General features: G+C 39.0%; 2 protein-coding genes across 3 annotated transcripts in view; one reads left to right on the top strand and one right to left on the bottom strand.

Annotated features, from left to right (window-relative positions):
- The window catches only part of LOC105389464, a 38,876-nt gene that overhangs the window by 4,095 nt on the left and 16,544 nt on the right, over positions 1-18,237 (top strand). The window contains exon 2 of the mRNA XM_048626691.1: positions 17,885-18,011. Coding sequence (XP_048482648.1) covers positions 17,885-18,011 — 127 coding nt within the window. The remainder of the gene's footprint in view (positions 1-17,884; positions 18,012-18,237) is intronic.
- Positions 1,541-11,588, bottom strand: LOC125488553. Of its 2 annotated transcripts, none has more exons than XM_048626689.1 (3): positions 11,190-11,588; positions 10,309-10,817; positions 1,541-1,753 (listed from the first exon to the last, which is right to left on the bottom strand). In XM_048626689.1, the coding sequence occupies exons 1-3, from the start codon at positions 11,350-11,352 to the stop codon at positions 1,739-1,741; spliced, it is 687 nt and encodes a 228-aa protein (XP_048482646.1). In that variant the 5' UTR covers positions 11,353-11,588; the 3' UTR covers positions 1,541-1,738. The 2 variants fall into 2 exon arrangements, with proteins under 2 accessions (XP_048482646.1, XP_048482645.1); XM_048626688.1 differs by lacking the exon at positions 1,541-1,753 and adding an exon at positions 1,999-3,044 and having other exon boundaries at positions 9,767-10,817.

Below are 18,237 nucleotides of genomic sequence, written 5' to 3'. Positions count from 1 at the left end.
TAAAGGGGTAAAACAGGGTATGAATTTCCATTTTGGACACATATTAACCGATTCTAATGAAATTAAGAACGTAAATATAGTTCTTATAACAATAAAATATGATGGTGACCTTGAGCTGATCTGATGATGGAAACGGAAGGCAGTCAAGGGAACTCCTCAACGGTATATAGCAACTACCTCGTGTTTAGGCTTGAATGATTCGTATTGATTAGTAAGACTTTTTGGTATCATTTGCATCTTACTTTTGATTAAAAATTATTGCAAATAAACTAAAAACTATAAAATAAAATAATAATTTAAAAAAATAAAAAACCGACTTCAAAAAACCACTAAAATTATTACTTACATTTTAGTGGTTTTTTGAAGTCGGTTTTTTATTTTTTTATTGTATTATGGTCTCAATAAAATAAATGTAATTTAAATATTATTTAATGTAGCATTATAGGTATATGTAAGTCCATGTTAAGTACATTGTAATTTTTATCACCTGCATATTAATTATTAAGACTCTTACTCTCCTAATCATGCCAATCAACTTTTACTACCGTTATAAATATGTATAGTATAGGTATAAGATATAACCGTTAATCTGTCCGAAGGACGCGAAGGGATAAATCGAAGGTCGCCCCTGAAAAAGTCAATTAAATCACAATCAATTAACGGCTTTATCGCCAGTCGACAGGAAACAGATAATAACTATCATCTGAAACATTAGGCGGGCGATAATAAGGCTGGTGTTCCCTTAAATTTGGGATGGAGTCAGCGGGTTGAACAAAAAGTTATCCCATCTTAGACCATGACAAATGAGCCGCAGAGTTCCCGAAGACACGACAGAATGGCCGATTTGCTGTGCGGTTTTCAGCCATTTTATATAATATCCTGTAGCTGCCAACCCCCGGGAATCAGTTTTATTTACGCCATTTTTTGTTATGCTACTTTCGATTTGCGGCTGGTATTAGGTTATCAATCTTTCTGGAGGTTTCCTACTTTTGAATTTTCTGATAAGTGTAGTCATTTTGTAAACAGAGTATTGCAGAGCTCCGTATAAGTCGCTGGAAACTCTCAAGGATAACTAGGTCGGCATAGGTATACTTGGGTTTTAATTATGTTAAGTCTCATATTAGGTATGTATAAATGCTTCGTATGTAAAGTTACCTTAAATATATAAGGTGCTATCTGTTTCTGATTTCTATGTTCCTATATATATATATATATATATATATATATATATATATATATATACCTAACTAGGTATATGTTCCATGGAAAACTATCGTATGAGTTTGAGGGCAGAGAGGTTGAATGGTGACGTCAAACGCTATAACACATAGCTAAGGATATCAGCCATCAATTAGTTTGTTGACTTCCCACTCGTAAATAATAGAAACTGACGTTCACAAGTACCTACTTTCTTACATAAATAAATAATAGAGGAACATTGTATCATACGACGGATCTATGTTGAATTAAATAAGTAGGTACCTACCTTTTATAATATTTTTGAATGATCAAACGAACTTACCTAAGTGAAGTTCGATCTTAATTATCCTGTCTTCGTCGGAGAGATTTAATTCTTCACTATGTAGTAGCCCTGCTACGCGCTAAGCCTATCGCACAAGTTTAAGAGGTAGAAAGAAAAAATAAAACTAGGTACTTTTTCGATTAGTTAGTCTGGCCACACTAACAACAGTCTACCTGCCAAACCGCCACCCGTTTAAATTCATTATTTCAGAGTAAGCTAAGTAGGCGGAGTATCATATAACAACATTGATTATATAAGGGAATAAAAGTGGGTTATCACTGAACCTTGGGTTAGGGTGGGACTTTAAATCTCTCCGACGAAGACAGGATAATTAAGATCGAACTTCACTTAGGTAAGTTCGTTTGATCATTCAATTATCCTGTCTTCGTCCTTCGAGATTTAATTCTTCACTATGTAGATGTTCAGAGAAGTCATAATCAATGTTGCAAAAAAGATAAAGAAAAAAAACCAAAAGGTTAATCTTAATCTAGATTTATTTACAAAATCATCACATATTATCATTAATGGTACAACAATCAAGTATACTGGTATTTGAATCAATAATCGGTCTATTATAAAAATTAGCAAAGACAGCTGACTGCGCAGACCAACCAGCTGTCTTTCTAATCACGTCAATACTTAAGCCAGCTCTAGAAGCAGCAGATGTTGATGCGTGCCTTGTGCTATGAGCTTTAAAAATTGAGGTATCTATACCACTATCGCTTAAGGTCTGCTTTATCCAGCGCCCCATGCTTTGCGAAGTAGCTGGTCTGTAAGGTTTCTTATATGTTAGGATTAGGTGATCCTCAGAGCTTGAGCGTATGGAGGCAGTAACCGAGCAATACTTCTGCAGCATAGAGGCTGGACAAATACCCGGGCGAGGATGGAAGAAAGGCAAATTCAAAACTGGTTGAGCTTTCCCAACTCTGGAAGTCTTAATCATGTCTTTAATCGTAATGATAATGCGATCTTCAAAAGTTTTCATATTCGATATTTTTATATAAGATAAAGTTTGCATCCTCTGTCCTGTTGACAATGCTAATAACATAACTAGTTTTCTTGTTAACTTTTCTAAACTGATTGAATCATTATTCAAAGTATCCAAATAATCTAAGACAATGCTAGGGTTCCATGTGTAATCATAACGTGGAAATATCGGTTTTCGCCTAAATATTCCCTTAAAGAATCGCTTTAGTCTCGGTTCATCACTTATACTAGTAGTCGATATTAAAGATATCGCAGAGCGATGGTTATTTAAAGTTCCATATGATGAACCGTTTTCAAAACAATCCGAAAGAAATTTCAATAAAAATGATAAATCAAAATTAAAAAAATCTACATTATTTTTATGACAATATATCCACCATAATTTAAGACTTGTAGTATATTGAGATCGAGTATTATCCGATATCGAAGAAAGCATTATTTCTAAAGCTTCTTCTGGAACGTTTTGTTTACGGAACCCTTCCCGGATAACACACACGCTACCAGGGAAAGGTGGCGTGATAGCGGGTGTGTTGACCTGAAAGGAGATGATAACAGATTCTTACTAGGAGAAAATACCTCAATCGTTTTGATGCACAAAGACATGTAAAACGGATACCATGGCTGAGATGGCCATAGAGGGACAACTACAATCCCTGTTGCTTTATCAGAAACAATTTTATTTAACGTCTTTAAAATCAAAGCAAAAGGTGGAAAAGCATAGAAGTAATATTGCGACCAATCGACCGTAAAGGCGTCAATATTATATGCAAACGGGTCTTTTTTCCAAGATACATATAAGGGACATTTTGTATTTATTCGTGAAGCAAATAAATCAATACATGGTTCCCCGAATAGTAGAACAATTTTTGCAAATGCCTGAGAACTTAACTCCCACTCTGTGTCAACATTAATTTTTCTAGATTCGCCATCGGCCTCGGTATTTAACGAAGAAGGAATATATGATGCAAATACAAAAATTCTGCGTTCTTCGCACCAATCCCAAATTTTTCTTGATATTTGATTTAAGTGAGGATATTGCACACCACCCATTCGGTTTATATACGAAATAGCCGTCGTATTATCCACTCGTAAAAGAATATTACAATTTCGGTACTGACCCGCAAAAGATTTAAGCCCAAAATAAGCTGCAAGCAGTTCCAGATAATTTATGTGATTGGTGCTTTCAGTGGTCGTCCAGAGGCCACCCGTTTTCTCTTTATCACAGGCTGCTCCCCAACCAGTTGTGGAGGCGTCTGTATAATTTCAATGTCATAATTTTGATTTCTTATCGAATTGACAGCAATTAAAATATTGTTTTTCCACCAATGGAGGTCATCACGTAAATTATCTGTAACTGTCATAAAAGCGTCATAATTATCATGATTCTTCAGCAAAGCTATATATTTGGCTCTTTCTAAAGACTTTGTATGAGCCCAACCATAAACTATCGCGGGGCATGCTGCGGTAAGAGAACCTAGGATACGAGCAAAATCACGAATTCGAATTCTGGTTGACTCGGTCAATGTAATAATTAGTTGCAAGATTTTTTGTCTTTTTGACGCTGGTAATTCTATTATCATTTTGTTAGAATTTAACAAAAAACCAAGAAATTTACAGGTAGTTTGAGGAGTTAAATTACTTTTCTCAAAGTTTATGACAAAACCTAAGCTAGTCAAAAGCTGTATAGTAATATTAGCATTTTTAAGACAATCTTCAGCAGTCTTTCCTAACCACAAAAAATCATCTAAGAAACGAACGGATAAAAGACCGTTAGATCGTAGGTGGGCAAAGACCGGTTGTAAAATTTTCGTGAAAATATATGGTGCAGAACATAAACCAAATGGTAGTGCAAGAAACTCATAATTATAGATTCCCTTCAAAATAAAACCGTAAAATTTTTGTATGAGACTTATGTATAGGCAATAAAAAATATGCCTCTTTAATAGACGCATTTTTCCTGAAATAAAAATGACATATTATGTATCTAGCCTATCTGAAACCTAGTTAAACATTGTGAGATATGGCGTTTCGACTTTCTCCGTGTTCGGCATCATAAGGGTCACAGTGACAGTCCATTTTTCTCTCCACCTTTAATTTGCAAGGTGCGGGTGCCTATATAAATAGAGTGAGTCGCCCGCGCGCCTCAGTTGTAATATCACCATGCAGAAATGACTAGGTTTCAGATAGGCTAGATACATAATATGTCATTTTTATTTCAGGAAAAATGCGTCTATTATGTAGTCTGAGCCTATCTGAAACCTAGTTAAACATTGTGAGATGTGTTTATTATCGCATGGTGGAGAGAAAACCAACTGTGACCCATAAGCTACTGATGAGTATATCAGTAGATAAATATTTGAATCTATAAATTTATAATGCATAGATTTCTAAGTAATAGATATACTAAAAAGAAAGGTATAAGTCTACATAAGACTTAAGTACTTCCTTATTATTCCTGACTTGTCAGAAAGTTATGGAAGGTATGTACCTAAACATATAGGTAGGTATTTATACATATGGATACACACAGTGCCTCTTCGAAAGCAATACTTATAAGTAATTATTGATCAAAATCTTGTTATTGTCAAGGCAATATTTTTAACATACACTAGCCGAATGGATGGAACCAGTGAAATACTTTGCAACAATATTTAAAAGCTGTAAAATGTAGAATATCGATCCAGGCCGCTGGGGCTCAGGTCAGCACATGCTGACTAGGGTATGTAATTCTGGACTGACCTCAGAAATGCAGCAGCCGACCCTGGAGCCTCGAGGACCTGCTCAGTCAGCCCTGTACGACGACACGGCCTGCAACACCTGGCGCGGCATCTAGTCCTTGGAACGAGGAGTGGTGCTTGAAGGGAAGATAATTTTACTAAATATCTCAGCCTCATCAGCTACTGGAAAAGATTAGATAAAGGCTGTGACACTGGCGGATAACTAAGTATTCAGTTTTTCAAAACATGATGCAGGTCACTATATTCATATTCTAGATTGACAAGTAACACACAGTCTAATTTTGTATTCTAACTAACTCGGCGGTTAACGAGTTCCTGTGCAGTCCTACTAGGAAGGAAAGATATTTTATAAGCCTTTGCACCGATTTTGTGGGCTACTATCATTCTGTATCATCATGTGTGAATATTATGAGCTCTGGCAGCATTCCTTGGTAGATGACATCAATTAATAAAGATTGATTAACACAACAATAACAATTGTAATAGTTGACAAATGAAACCCGGCTAACATGTCTTAGCTGGGTAAGTAAATGATCAGTCATGCCACCAGGATAAGTAAAATTTTCAGTACTTCATATGAAAAACATTAACAAGGTCACCTTTAGGTATGTTCGTCAACACTAAGGGCAGGTCTCGGCCAAAACCTTAAGGCTTCGCCTTGTTGCAACTTCAAAGGTACGTAGGTAGGTACCTACTTACATTGTTGTAGGTTCGATTTTGAAAACCATTAAGTCAACCTAGATAAAACAAAATAAAATAGCTCGATTAAATAAAGATGGTACGTAAAGATGTTAGTTGTACCTGATCAGACCTGACGCAACGACAGCCAACATAGACTCTCTAATCTGTGGAAGCAACAATCATGGTGGCGGGGACGAGCCACCTCGAGCCTGACTTATCAATCAGAACTGACAGTTCGCCAACAGCAGATAGCTTGCGGCTATCTATAGGTAAACTTAGGTAGTTAGCTATACCCAAGAAAAAGTCCTTGGACATCGATATGACAGTGGAACGGCGAATAACTGTGGCACTCTTTAAAACAAAAAGGCTTGTTGTTGTCCAGCTAAGGAAAGTTACCTACTTCAGCGACCTGGTATTGCATTCTGAAAGAACTGCGAAGAGTTTATTATGACTAATAATTATTACTTATTTAGAAAGTTTTCAGCAAACTAATAAATCAAGCAGCTACCATGTCACCGCTGCCCGGTTATAACTCTGTACTAGCTTAGTAGATATATATACCAGTTTTAGCCTTCAGCTAGAGGCCAGAGAGCTCCTAAATGAGATGCGAGTACGAGCATGACACAAGTAATTTTTTTTTTTACTTGGTAACTAGTTACGTAACTAACTGAAAGATCCATAAAACAGTTGAGGATTACTCAAAATGGAATTGTGAAAACGGCACGTCTGCATCTTAACCAGTCAGTCTAAGTAGTTTCAGCAGATACAGTGTTGAAAAATAGTTATGAAACGTTTGCGCCAGAATCGAATTAAAAATACATTTTCATTAGAGAAGCCGTTTAGGCATGAATAGGTACTTTCACCCTTTGGATTGTGCTCCAAATGATGACCTTCGAAATTCATAGAAATTTAATGACGACTGCCATTGTTTATTATCTAGCCCCGTACATTGAGTAGGGCTGCGGCTACACGTGATGTGATACACAGTACACAGTAGGTATATGCATGTTCCCAGAATAGTGGAAGTTATAATTTTACCAAAAGGTAGTCGTCTCGTGCAGGAGCACCGTTACTCGATTTATTAGATACACAACTAGTAGACAGCTGCTGCGTAGGAGGTTCACGCATTTTTCAACAATGAGCTCGGATACACACTCACAATCCACTGGGACATAAAGAAGACAGCTAATATGGTGCCACTCAGAAACCGCGATGACACTCCGATCATGATCACCCGACAGTAGGATCATAATAAATTCGGTAACTTGTGAAGCGGTATGGTATAGCAACAGCGACTTTCACGAAATCAGGAATTAGCTCAGTGCTTTTAGGTTGAACACTCGCCGGTGGGATTCACTTTGCTCACAGCCGAGAAAAGAAAAGACTCAAAGCTGGAATCTGCCGATGTGTCATGACACTTAAGATAGTGTCTGGGGGGTCACTTTATATGACGAAAAACGAACTTTCAGTGCACTGCGGCGCGAGCCGCTCTATCTGTTTGTATGTATTAAACGTGCCGATTGCACGACAGCTCTCGTTCGTTCGTTTCTCATCAGTATAGAGTAACGCTCCTACTTACCGTGCGTCACCATTCCCATGAGCAGTCCAATGATCTTAAGGCAGTTTAGAACAAAAGCTGCATTAGACAGTTTCTTCAGCAGAGACATTGAAATAAAAAAAATATTGCACAACTATCCCCAGGAGCAGTCTACAGGTCACTTTGGGCAGTTCAGAAGAAAGCTGCTTTAATAGAATACCCTACCTCAGCGGAGGCATCAAATTGAAGTGCTATAACACTTTTAGAAGCGGTGCACGTTACCCGATTTGTCGGCAGCCATGCCGATGCGGCTACGGCGACTGCAGGTGGTTACTCAGGCTTCGTTGGTGTGCCCTTGTATGGCTAACATGACCAACCTTGGCAGTAAACGTTCGTCTGCATATGCCAAAATCACTGATGAATAGCGCACGTTACTCGATACCTTCTAAATAAGTCACTCATAATGATGGCTGATGATGATGATGACCGTGCTAGCAATAGTGCAGGCGGTTCCGCTGAGCATAAAATCTCTTCCCAGACAGGGGGCGTTTGGATCTGGCAACCAGAACAGGAGTGCCAGGTGTGCGCAGCGATGCAGGTGGGACAACACAGCCGCCAGGGCAGGAGTGCATGGCTGGGTCTATGCAGCGATGCAGGTAGCACAAACCGGTGGCCAGGGCCAGGACCGGGTGTACGCTGCGATGCCGGTGGCACAAAACGGTGGCCAGGGCCAGGACCGGGTGTATAGCCGCCAGGGCAGGAGTGCATGGCTGGGTCTATGCAGCGATGCAGGTACCACAAACCGGTGGCCAGGGCCAGGACCGGGTGTACGCTGCGATGCAGGTGGCACGAGACGGCGGCCAGCGCAGGAGCACAGGGCCGGGTGTATGCTGCGATGCAGGTGGCACGAACCGGTGGCCAGGGCAGGAGCGCAGGGCCGGTTGTACGCTGCGATGCAGGTGCCACAAGACGGCGGCCAGCGCAGGAGCTCAGGGCCGGGTGCAGGTTACACGAAACTTCAATTTCACCGAATCGGCCTGCCTACCCTCAGCGGGTAGGTACCGGCGGATCACATTACTCGCCGCACATGCCACAATGTCCCAACATACTGAAACTCGGAGCCACGTGCTTCCTGTAAAAAATCCTATGACGGTCTTGGAAAGCTCCTGTTTGTAAAGCCTTACATAAGCTATAATCAAGTGCATTATTGTAATAGCAAAGTTTTTATCAACTGTTTTCTAAAAATATTAGAAATTGAGGGTAGAAAAATATATTTTTATTATTTTTTCCTTTATAAAATTAACATATGCTTTACTTAAAGCGGTCATTAATGTAAGTATCTAGCTCAAGCGCCACTAGTAGGACCGGAATATGTGATCAATCATCACCACGACTATTGAATCGGACCCTACTGCGTGGGATAAAAACCCCAAGCGCCGGAGCATTATGACCAGTGGCTGAGCTTTTAAAAGCAGTAAATAATAGCATTTTACTCACGGCTTATCAACTCAAACCTTCGTTGCGAAATCCTCAGCAATGGCTGCGTGCGCAGTAGCCGGCAGGCCCCGCGCCGCCTGGTCCGCATCACGCTACAGCTCCCGGCAGCGAGGACTCCGCAAATTCAATATTATATTTTTCCCCGTCGGAGCGAAGCCGACGAGAACCGTGGCTACATTGAGCCAATTTGCCGAAGTGTTCACTTCAAAAATCAAAAACCAACTGAGGCGCGCGGGCGACTCACTCTATTTATATAGGCACCCGCACCTTGCAAATTAAAGGTGGAGAGAAAAATGGACTGTCACTGTGACCCTTATGATGCCGAACACGGAGAAAGTCGAAACGCCATATCTCACAATGTTTAACTAGGTTTCAGATAGGCTCAGACTACATAATATCAATATTAATCATATAGCAGTCCTTACACATAAGCTTGGTAGCAGTCCTCACATCCTCCATCTTAAAATGTTCAGTGTAAATATACTTATTAAGTTTTTTTAAATTCAAGATAAATCGTTTACTACCATCGCTTTTCGGTATTAAGAAAATATCTGAAACAAATTGACCAGATGTTTCTTTACATCTCCTTATGGCTTTAATGTCTAATAAATGATTAATCTCATTTTTTACTTCTGACAAATCATTACTACCAAAAGATCGTCGCGGACAATCCATTGGATTTTGATGAGGTACTTCACTAAAGGGGATTATATAACCAGTCACAGTTTTCAATATAAATGCATCATTTGTAATAGATTGCCACTGTTGAAGAAAATATTTCAAACGTCCGGAATGTACCTGTACCTGCGGAGGTTGAGCCACTAAGCTCGACGACTCGTCGAGGGGCGGTACGGTGGAGGAGGGGCACGGCGCGCCGGCGCCGGTGGGCCTGGCGGCGGCGCGACATGGCGCCGTGCTGGCGGCTGCTGCTGCGCTGTGTACTGAGCTGCTCGCCGTCGGTTCTGATATGGCGGGCCCATCGGCACATTTCTCGGCCCACCGGCTCGTGGATGGTACGACTGGCCGCCGCGCTGCTGTCGGTTTCCTCGGGACAATGGGCCTCTTGCATTTAAATTTGAACTCGTTGATGGAGCGGGGTGAATGAACTGGCCTGTCTTTTTTATGCCCTGTGAGTCTTTTACTAAATCCCCAAGTTTTTCTCCGAAAAGAAAAGTATCTCTTTTTCTGTCTTTAAATGGATCTGCCAGAGATTTGTCAATCAAAGGTATTAAGACCGATCGCCGAGTATCAGTCTCGGCATAATGTGAGTCTGCCAGTAATTTACCAGCGTCATTCAGAGTACGTATGACGTCTGGAATATCTGGTGTTTTTTTTAACAGATTTGTTAATGCCTTTCCCAAAGCTGAAAGTGTTTTACCAAGCTGATCTTGCTTTGAAAGTAGTCTCTTGTCTCTTAACTTACACGCCTCCGCTAAGTTAACGCTTATTTCCGGGTTTAGAGTTGGACTTTTGGCTAATGGGACATTTTTAGGATAAGGGTATTTCTTAATAAGGCCATCCTTTTCCTCTTTATTAAGACCATCTTGTAATATTCGTTGGAATCTTGCGGCAACATCCGCTTGCAAGTCGTCTCCGAATTCAGCGGGATCTGCTTCTTCATCTCCTAATTCTCGTAACAGATCGGGATCATAATCGCTGACGTCCATATTTTCCTCAATAACGTAGCACGTAGTGCAGTTAGGGCTCGTACATGCTGTCGTTTCCGTCATTTCGCTAAACTCAGCAGCCTCAGTATCTATAGGCGCCGTTCTTTCGGTGTCTGCTGGTAACACAACTTCTATATGGGCGGGCTGTTGAGATCCGGCCAATATACCCTCATTATATTCGGGATGTTCTGGAATACGAAAAAAAAAACTCGAATAGATATTTTTTTTCATAAAAACCCAAATAAAAAATATTGGTGGGTAGGTTCAAATAACTTGTTACCGTTACCGCCCGATGAATACAACAGGCACAACAAAATAATTAAGAATTTTGAAAATCTGTCCACACGATTTAAGGTAAAAATACCCCCAAATATGATGACCCGATGAATGCAACGGCAATTTAGAAATATTAAAATGGCATCACCCATGAATGCATTAGGTGATGTTATAACTATCAAATGATTATCCAAAGAATTCAATGGATTCAAAAAAAATAAATATCACATTAACATTTCCGATGAATGCAACGGAAATTTAGTAAAAATTTTATAGGTAGGTACCTTCAATTTGTACTTCTCCTTCAACTGGAGGTAATATCTGCTGATTTTCAGCAAGCCGACTTCTTTTCGCACTCAATTTTTCTTCATATAACTTCAACTTCCTTAGCCATCTCTCTTCACGAGATTCACCTTGCGTAGCACTTTCATGACTTCGCTTTGACATGTTTAAATATTGTAGGAACCTGTGCGAACGCCGCGCGCGCACGGACAAGAATGAATTTAAACGGGTGGCGGTTTGGCAGGTAGACTGTTGTTAGTGTGGCCAGACTAACTAATCGAAAAAGTACCTAGTTTTATTTTTTCTTTCTACCTCTTAAACTTGTGCGATAGGCTTAGCGCGTAGCAGGGCTACTACATAGTGAAGAATTAAATCTCGAAGGACGAAGACAGGATAATAGATATAAAATACTACAGGCAAACATCACTAAAAATGAAGCACAGACCTGAGATAAAAGTATAATGAAATGCAAATAATTTAATCTACCTACTGTATTTTCCAAGCTCAGACATTCAAATCTCAAGAGACCTTGACATTTCTCTACGTACAGTAAAAAAAATGTTGTCTGTCCATTCCGATATAAAACCGTTAAATATTTTTGAATGCAGAACAGTTTTTAATCCTCAGAACATTCGTTCCACACGTATCAATTGCTTGGCACTTTGCAATGCGACACCTTTGCTCGGGCCCTCGAATCACGCTTCCGCCGCGCACGTGGTCAAAACGGAAGTGAGCGCGTGACGGGACTATGTTACCCTGATGTCTTTGCCGTTTCTGCACACTGCTGCTGTACTTTATAATATTACGATTCACCTGCATGTCCCTGAGGGAATAAGAAATTTGATGGATACTGCAGCTGTTTCTTTCATAAGCAACTTTTTTTGTTGTTTAGGATTTGATTCGGTATATTAATCGAAAATTACACGCTAGATAGTTGCTCGGCGTCTTGATACGTAGTAATGTTCTTACAATATACCTAAAGTAGGTATGTGGATATTAACCTTTATGAGGTAGACCTTTACGTTTCGTTTCACATTACCTTTAACGAGTTTCGTAGTAAGTTTTTTTCACAGTTTTACAAAACCTGAAAATATTAATGCGTTTGTTAATGTTATTGTGTTTTGTTGCTGGATATAAGTATAAATATCTAAGCAGACTGTTTAGAAAGAGTTTATCCCGCAAACAACACCCGTAAACCTTTGAAAGCAAAGTAGCGAAGCTAGCGAGCTAGTAGATATGTATGTACTCAATAATGATAAACTATTTCCTACTGAATTACCATTATTAGTAAGTAATAATCTCGATGCTTTCTACCTACTAATTTGTTATCAATAGACGGTAATAGGTGTGCAATAACTAGGTAAACATTCAGAATACCTAACCTACGTTATATCTACATCGTATTCTGTTCATAATATTTACAGTCTAGTCTAGTAGAGTTAAATGCGCCCATTTTATATTTTCATTATGGTTTATTTTTTAAAACAGAGCACTTTTCATCATGTTTGTTTGTCCGTCCGTATTTACTAAACTTCTGTTGTATTGCTTCAGAATTGATGGATGTAAATTATACAGTGTTATTAATTTCTTTATTGTACAAAGGTCTAAGACTATTATAGGAAAGAGTTATCAAGTGGATATCATGGGCAGGCAAACCTGGCGAGTTTTATTTCTGCACAGAGTTACAGGAAAATTATGTTTAGACAATAATATTATAAGTATGAAGAGACAATATACAACAGCCAATAATCATCTACTACTTGATCATATATGAGTACATTTATATTGTTTCCTTCCTTTATGTACATCGTGTTGTTTTACAACGCAATTTCCTATCTAATTTATCTCCTTTAAGAGTGATTGAGTGTGTCATACTGTCTACGTATGTAGCGTACATTATTGTTGATAACATACTAATGTATGCTTAATTATTTATCAATAATGTGTACGTAAGTACACTCACGAACTCACGACCAATATAAAACTTCCATTCCAGTGACATTAAGTAAATGGAAGATCAATGGCTGGCAGGTGGAACTTTTGCATTGCACGTGATTGTAATTTGCACCTAATAAAACCAAATATGTATTATAATTTGTTCTTATAAATGTAGTTGTAGGGGTAGTACGAAGGTACAACGTGAGTCTCATAAATTATAGAATTAAAAAAAAAAACGATTGCTAATAAATATAATAACAAAGGGGCCGTCCATTAATCACGTGAGGTCGTTTTTCTCATTTTTTGACCCCCCCTCCCCCCTGGTGATATTTGGTGAGGTTTGGGACCAAATCCCCCTCCCCCCCCTGGATCACGTGTATTTTTTTGGAAGTCTATGTAAAGGCTATTTTTGACTAGAAAAAATATAGGTCACTACAAATCGTTAAAATTTTTGCGCCGTCCAAAATATCGGTTCAGAAATACCTAATTTTTGACAAAAATTAATACACGTGATGTCTAACGAGAACCCCCCCTCCCCCCTAGTGATGTTTCGTGAGGTTTTCAGTACCCCCTCCCCCCCCCATTTGAGCCTCACGTGATTAATGGACGGCCCCTAACACAATTTCAGAAAGGCCCCGTTTGTTACAAGATGTAAAAATATTTATTGTGGCATTGATATTAAAGTTTGATAAAGGTTGGATACCATGCCACTCTCATCTCATCCAACTATGGATGTATACAGGTATACTTAGGTGTAGTCATATTTTCTCAGAAATTAGCTATCAGACAGCACCAGCAGACACCATAAGTCACAGCAACATCCGAGGAGCCCATTAATTTGCTCAGAAGTTATTTATTTGTGATACGTGAAATTTTATTAATGTACGCTTTTTTATGCCGCGATGGACAGGAACAAAAAATACATATTATACGTACTCCTTTTTTCGACGTCATCGGTAAAAAAAAGCTAACAATTCGTTGAATTACAACCTGTCATGTTTGCCGATTCCAATTTCTCAGAAGTACTCACCATTTAAATAATTTCCATTAGCCTTCAGTGTTAGGTAGGTAATAATAATACTTACCAAAATGTAAATGGGTAAATTATTAGTAACAAAACTAAGCATGTTATGTATTAATAATTATATTGATGAAACTCGAGCGATGAGAAACAGTAATAACTACAACAATACAAGTTTAGAGGGATTAATAATACTTATCAAAATGCAGATAGGTATTTGTAAATACAGAAACTAAACGTTGTTATTCTTCAAGTCATTATAATGGAAAAGTTCAAAGAAAAGGGAGTCTGTCTAATAGGACCCTCGTTGTTTCAACGGATCTCCTGCACAGCTGCATACATACAACGTGTTTGTCTGTGACAGCTGTTATACAGGATCCTTATCCAATGTATCGTATCGTATTTAATGAATAATTATCTCTAACTTTCTTAACTTAAATCAATTTACGAGTCCGTATTGGGATATTTTGACGCATATTGTCCGAATACATCACATTTTCGATTAAAAAAATCATGAGGTCTGAAATGGATATTGTATTAGTTATGCACAAAACATATAAGTAATTTTTGTACGTACATGCAGTGGCCTGCGCCCAAAAGTATACAGGCGGAGGTTTTAAAATAGCGATCTCAAGCTCACATGCTGCTCAAGCACATCTATATAAACACCAATGCTACACACATCACACACAACACATCCCCGAATTTATAACAGATGTAGCTGGTCCCTTCATCATCAGGGATCGCTATTTTAAAAACTCCGCCTGTATACTTTTAGGCGCAGGCCACCGTACATAGCAAAATCTTTTGTAAAGACAAGTTATAAAAATGTAAACTGTGCTCCTGCCCAAAATGGACCAATTGATTAAATTATGATAAAACTTTTCAGATCTGTGTCTGTGTCTCATCAACATTATCCAACCGGTTTGTTTTCAATTTGTTTCTTAAATAGTACCTATATAAGTAATATACATTTAACATATGTAGGAACTGTAACTGGCACTGAATATGCCGAACAGAAAGGGTGACCTGCGCATAATTTCGATAAATTCGCAAGTAACTATGTCTAAAAATCTTTAAAAAACATGTTTACAAACGTGTAAAAATGTTTCCATGTCCGCAGCACAAGTACGTTTTCATCTCGCGACGAGACTTGGCACAACGGCTGTTTACCGATTCAGTGACGTCATACTCATAACCATTTCACCTCACGTTTTGCAACAAATTCTCAAAGAAAAACAACAATCTTATCACACTGGCCATAGTCACCACAGTAAGTAGGTTATTGATTAATCAGGACAAGTAGGGCGTAAGAGACGTAATGTCAAGGCGATGTTCATTTTCTATGGCATCTTCAATCAACTATGTCTGTTAACTGGTTAACTATTTTAATGTAAGAAACACGTTGAAACTGTGTGATTTTTATATGTAAGTATTGTAATAGATAAATACTGTTCTGCGCACGAGGTGCAAGCAGGTGTTATAAAAATAAACACATGACATGGTATAGTGGAAAATAAGGATAGATCAGTAAAGCACGAAGGTATCTTGTTAATGTAAAGCCTCGAATCCTAATTCAACCCTAGTTCGATTGGTGTACGATTTCTTAATAATATTTAAGAGCACTTAAGTATTATTAATTCGTCACAAGCTAAGTCGTCATTACATAATCCAACTCTCAAAATTTTCCTCACTTATATAGCTTAAAGAAAACAACATGATAATCTCCGGCCCTCCGGCAAGTGACAAACATTGATAAACACCGTGAAGTATGATTTCTGCCGACGAATCCATTGAAATCAATAACATTGGCATTGGCCAGACCATGTTTATTTTTAGAACTATTGTTATAAGTACCTATCATCAATTAATATGAATGACACAGAATGATGGACGTAATGGTTCATGCAGAACATCTATAACCGCAACACAACAGCTACTATTGCTCTTAATTCTTCATTCAAAGACCTCAATTGTATTCCGAACCGATTGGATGTGAACGTGTGCTATAAGTATTCAACTTTCACACACGCAAAGAAACATCATACGATGTTTGTCAGCCAATCAGAGGCGGCATTGGAGTGGGCTCGGCTCCCCACCATACAACGTCCGCGGAATGTATGGGTGTAAAAATAACTACCTGTTAAACTGGTGTGCGGTGATGGTGACTTGATATTGATCTATCTAGTGATCGCCACCGTCTGCTGAGCGAAATAATAGCCGATTGCAAATTCATCGACCAGACCTTGAAACACGATTATCGGCCTTGCGACGTAAGCGCAAATAGACGATACGTATTTGCTTTAGTTAGTAAAAATTGAGGCAAAAGTAGTTCTACGTGGTAGTAAAGAAACAAGCAAGTTTGCGCCAAGTCAACAAAACATGAAAATGCTTATCAAGGAAAGATAAAGTCGATAGTTTTCCTGGTAAATGAAGCGAGCACGTGGGATAGTCGTTGTGTAACGTGGTTGTGTGAAATTTTAGCAGATTGCGCACGCGCACCGCATGTGTCATGCGATAGTCTGCGCTAAGCCGACGTGTGACATGCTCGCCAACCATAATAATTTGTTTACCACATTACAACCAGAATCACTTGCGCAGTATCATAAAACTACTTAGGTACTTACTGTACACTTCTTAGGTCCTACCTACCTACTTACTGCTGAGTAATTTCAATTCGTAATGAATCTAATACTTACCAGTCTTACCTCTAGTACTTTCTACACGTTGTTGCTAAGCGCAGTAAGGACTCGCAGAAATGTTTTTGCATTTTTATGGACCGGAAAATAACTGCAAATGTTAATGCTCAATGCTATGGAAGTATTGTGACTACGTACACATAATATTATACCTGCTCGGATGTAATGCCAATTGTAATTGATAAAATAAAAAAATATGATTGCTCGGAGCAGTGGTCTAGACGTTAATGATTACGCGATTTTTTATCTTATCAGTAGCGCAGTAATAATCTGTAATTTCCGCTAAAAGCTTAGATTTTTCAGGCCTTGCTGAAAATGCCGCAGTAGATATTTGGATGCTAATAAAATAAAACGATAATAATATGGTTAGCCTAAAATGTAATTGTGCGTTATTTGGATACGCATTATTTCGTACAGTTTGCGGTCGGGACGCCACACGCCACTCGCATCGTTGTAGGTACTGTTATTGTATGCACATGGAATGTAGACTGCATAATTTCAATTGATTTATGTTTACCTATGACGTAGCTAATGTTACTGGCACATTAAACATCGCAATTATGTAGTCAATTTCATTATTAAAACATTTCGCGTCGTTGGGTTAAAATTATCGCTAATTGAGGCTGTAGATGTCGTATATTAATTATGTTAACGGACACCCTGATCTACCTATACCTACTATGTATGTTGGATATATATAGGATAAATGGGCGTCGGGTTAGTAGTAAAATTGCATCAATAAAGACGCGCTAAAGGCCGCAGAGCTTCGTACAATACGGGACCCGGGATAAAGATAGTTGTAACTTATTCTGGTTACAATGAGGCTGCTGCTGGTCTGGCGCTAACAAAACTTGTCTTAATGCTGCTAATGCCGTTGACGTTGCATATGTCACTGAAACTTTTTCATTCGTGTGTGTATTAGTGAATCATCGCTTTAGTTACATACATAGATTCTTATCTATCAGCGCCGACGGACTGTAAAACCAACCTAACGATACAACAGAGCTAATAATAATATCAAACCACTCTTTGTCCACAGGTGCACTGAAAGAAAAGTGCAACAAGCAGGAGGACTTACTTCAGCGCTGTTCCATGGCGCTGCCCGTGCTCAGCTCGCCGGAGATATCCTTCGCGCTCACCAGGGAGGAGCTCGACCACAGCTGCGTGTGAGTACCAACACATCACACAATGTGCTAGAGAAGTGCATCAAGCAGGAGAGCTTGCTGCAGCGGTGGTACATGGCACTGATATTTTATTGAGCACTGGAACATCGGCCACTTCTGTTGCTTATCAGTAAGCAACAGAAGTGGCCGAGGCCTGACGTAGCGAGAGGTGCACCGTTTGGCGATAACTTGTAAAATAACGAGTGAAGAAGAACACATAAATGTATTC

This window comes from Plutella xylostella, chromosome 17 (genome assembly GCF_932276165.1).
Source record: "Plutella xylostella chromosome 17, ilPluXylo3.1, whole genome shotgun sequence".
In the NCBI taxonomy this organism is placed as follows: domain Eukaryota; kingdom Metazoa; phylum Arthropoda; class Insecta; order Lepidoptera; family Plutellidae; genus Plutella; species Plutella xylostella.
This window is presented reverse-complemented; position numbering and strand designations above follow the sequence as displayed.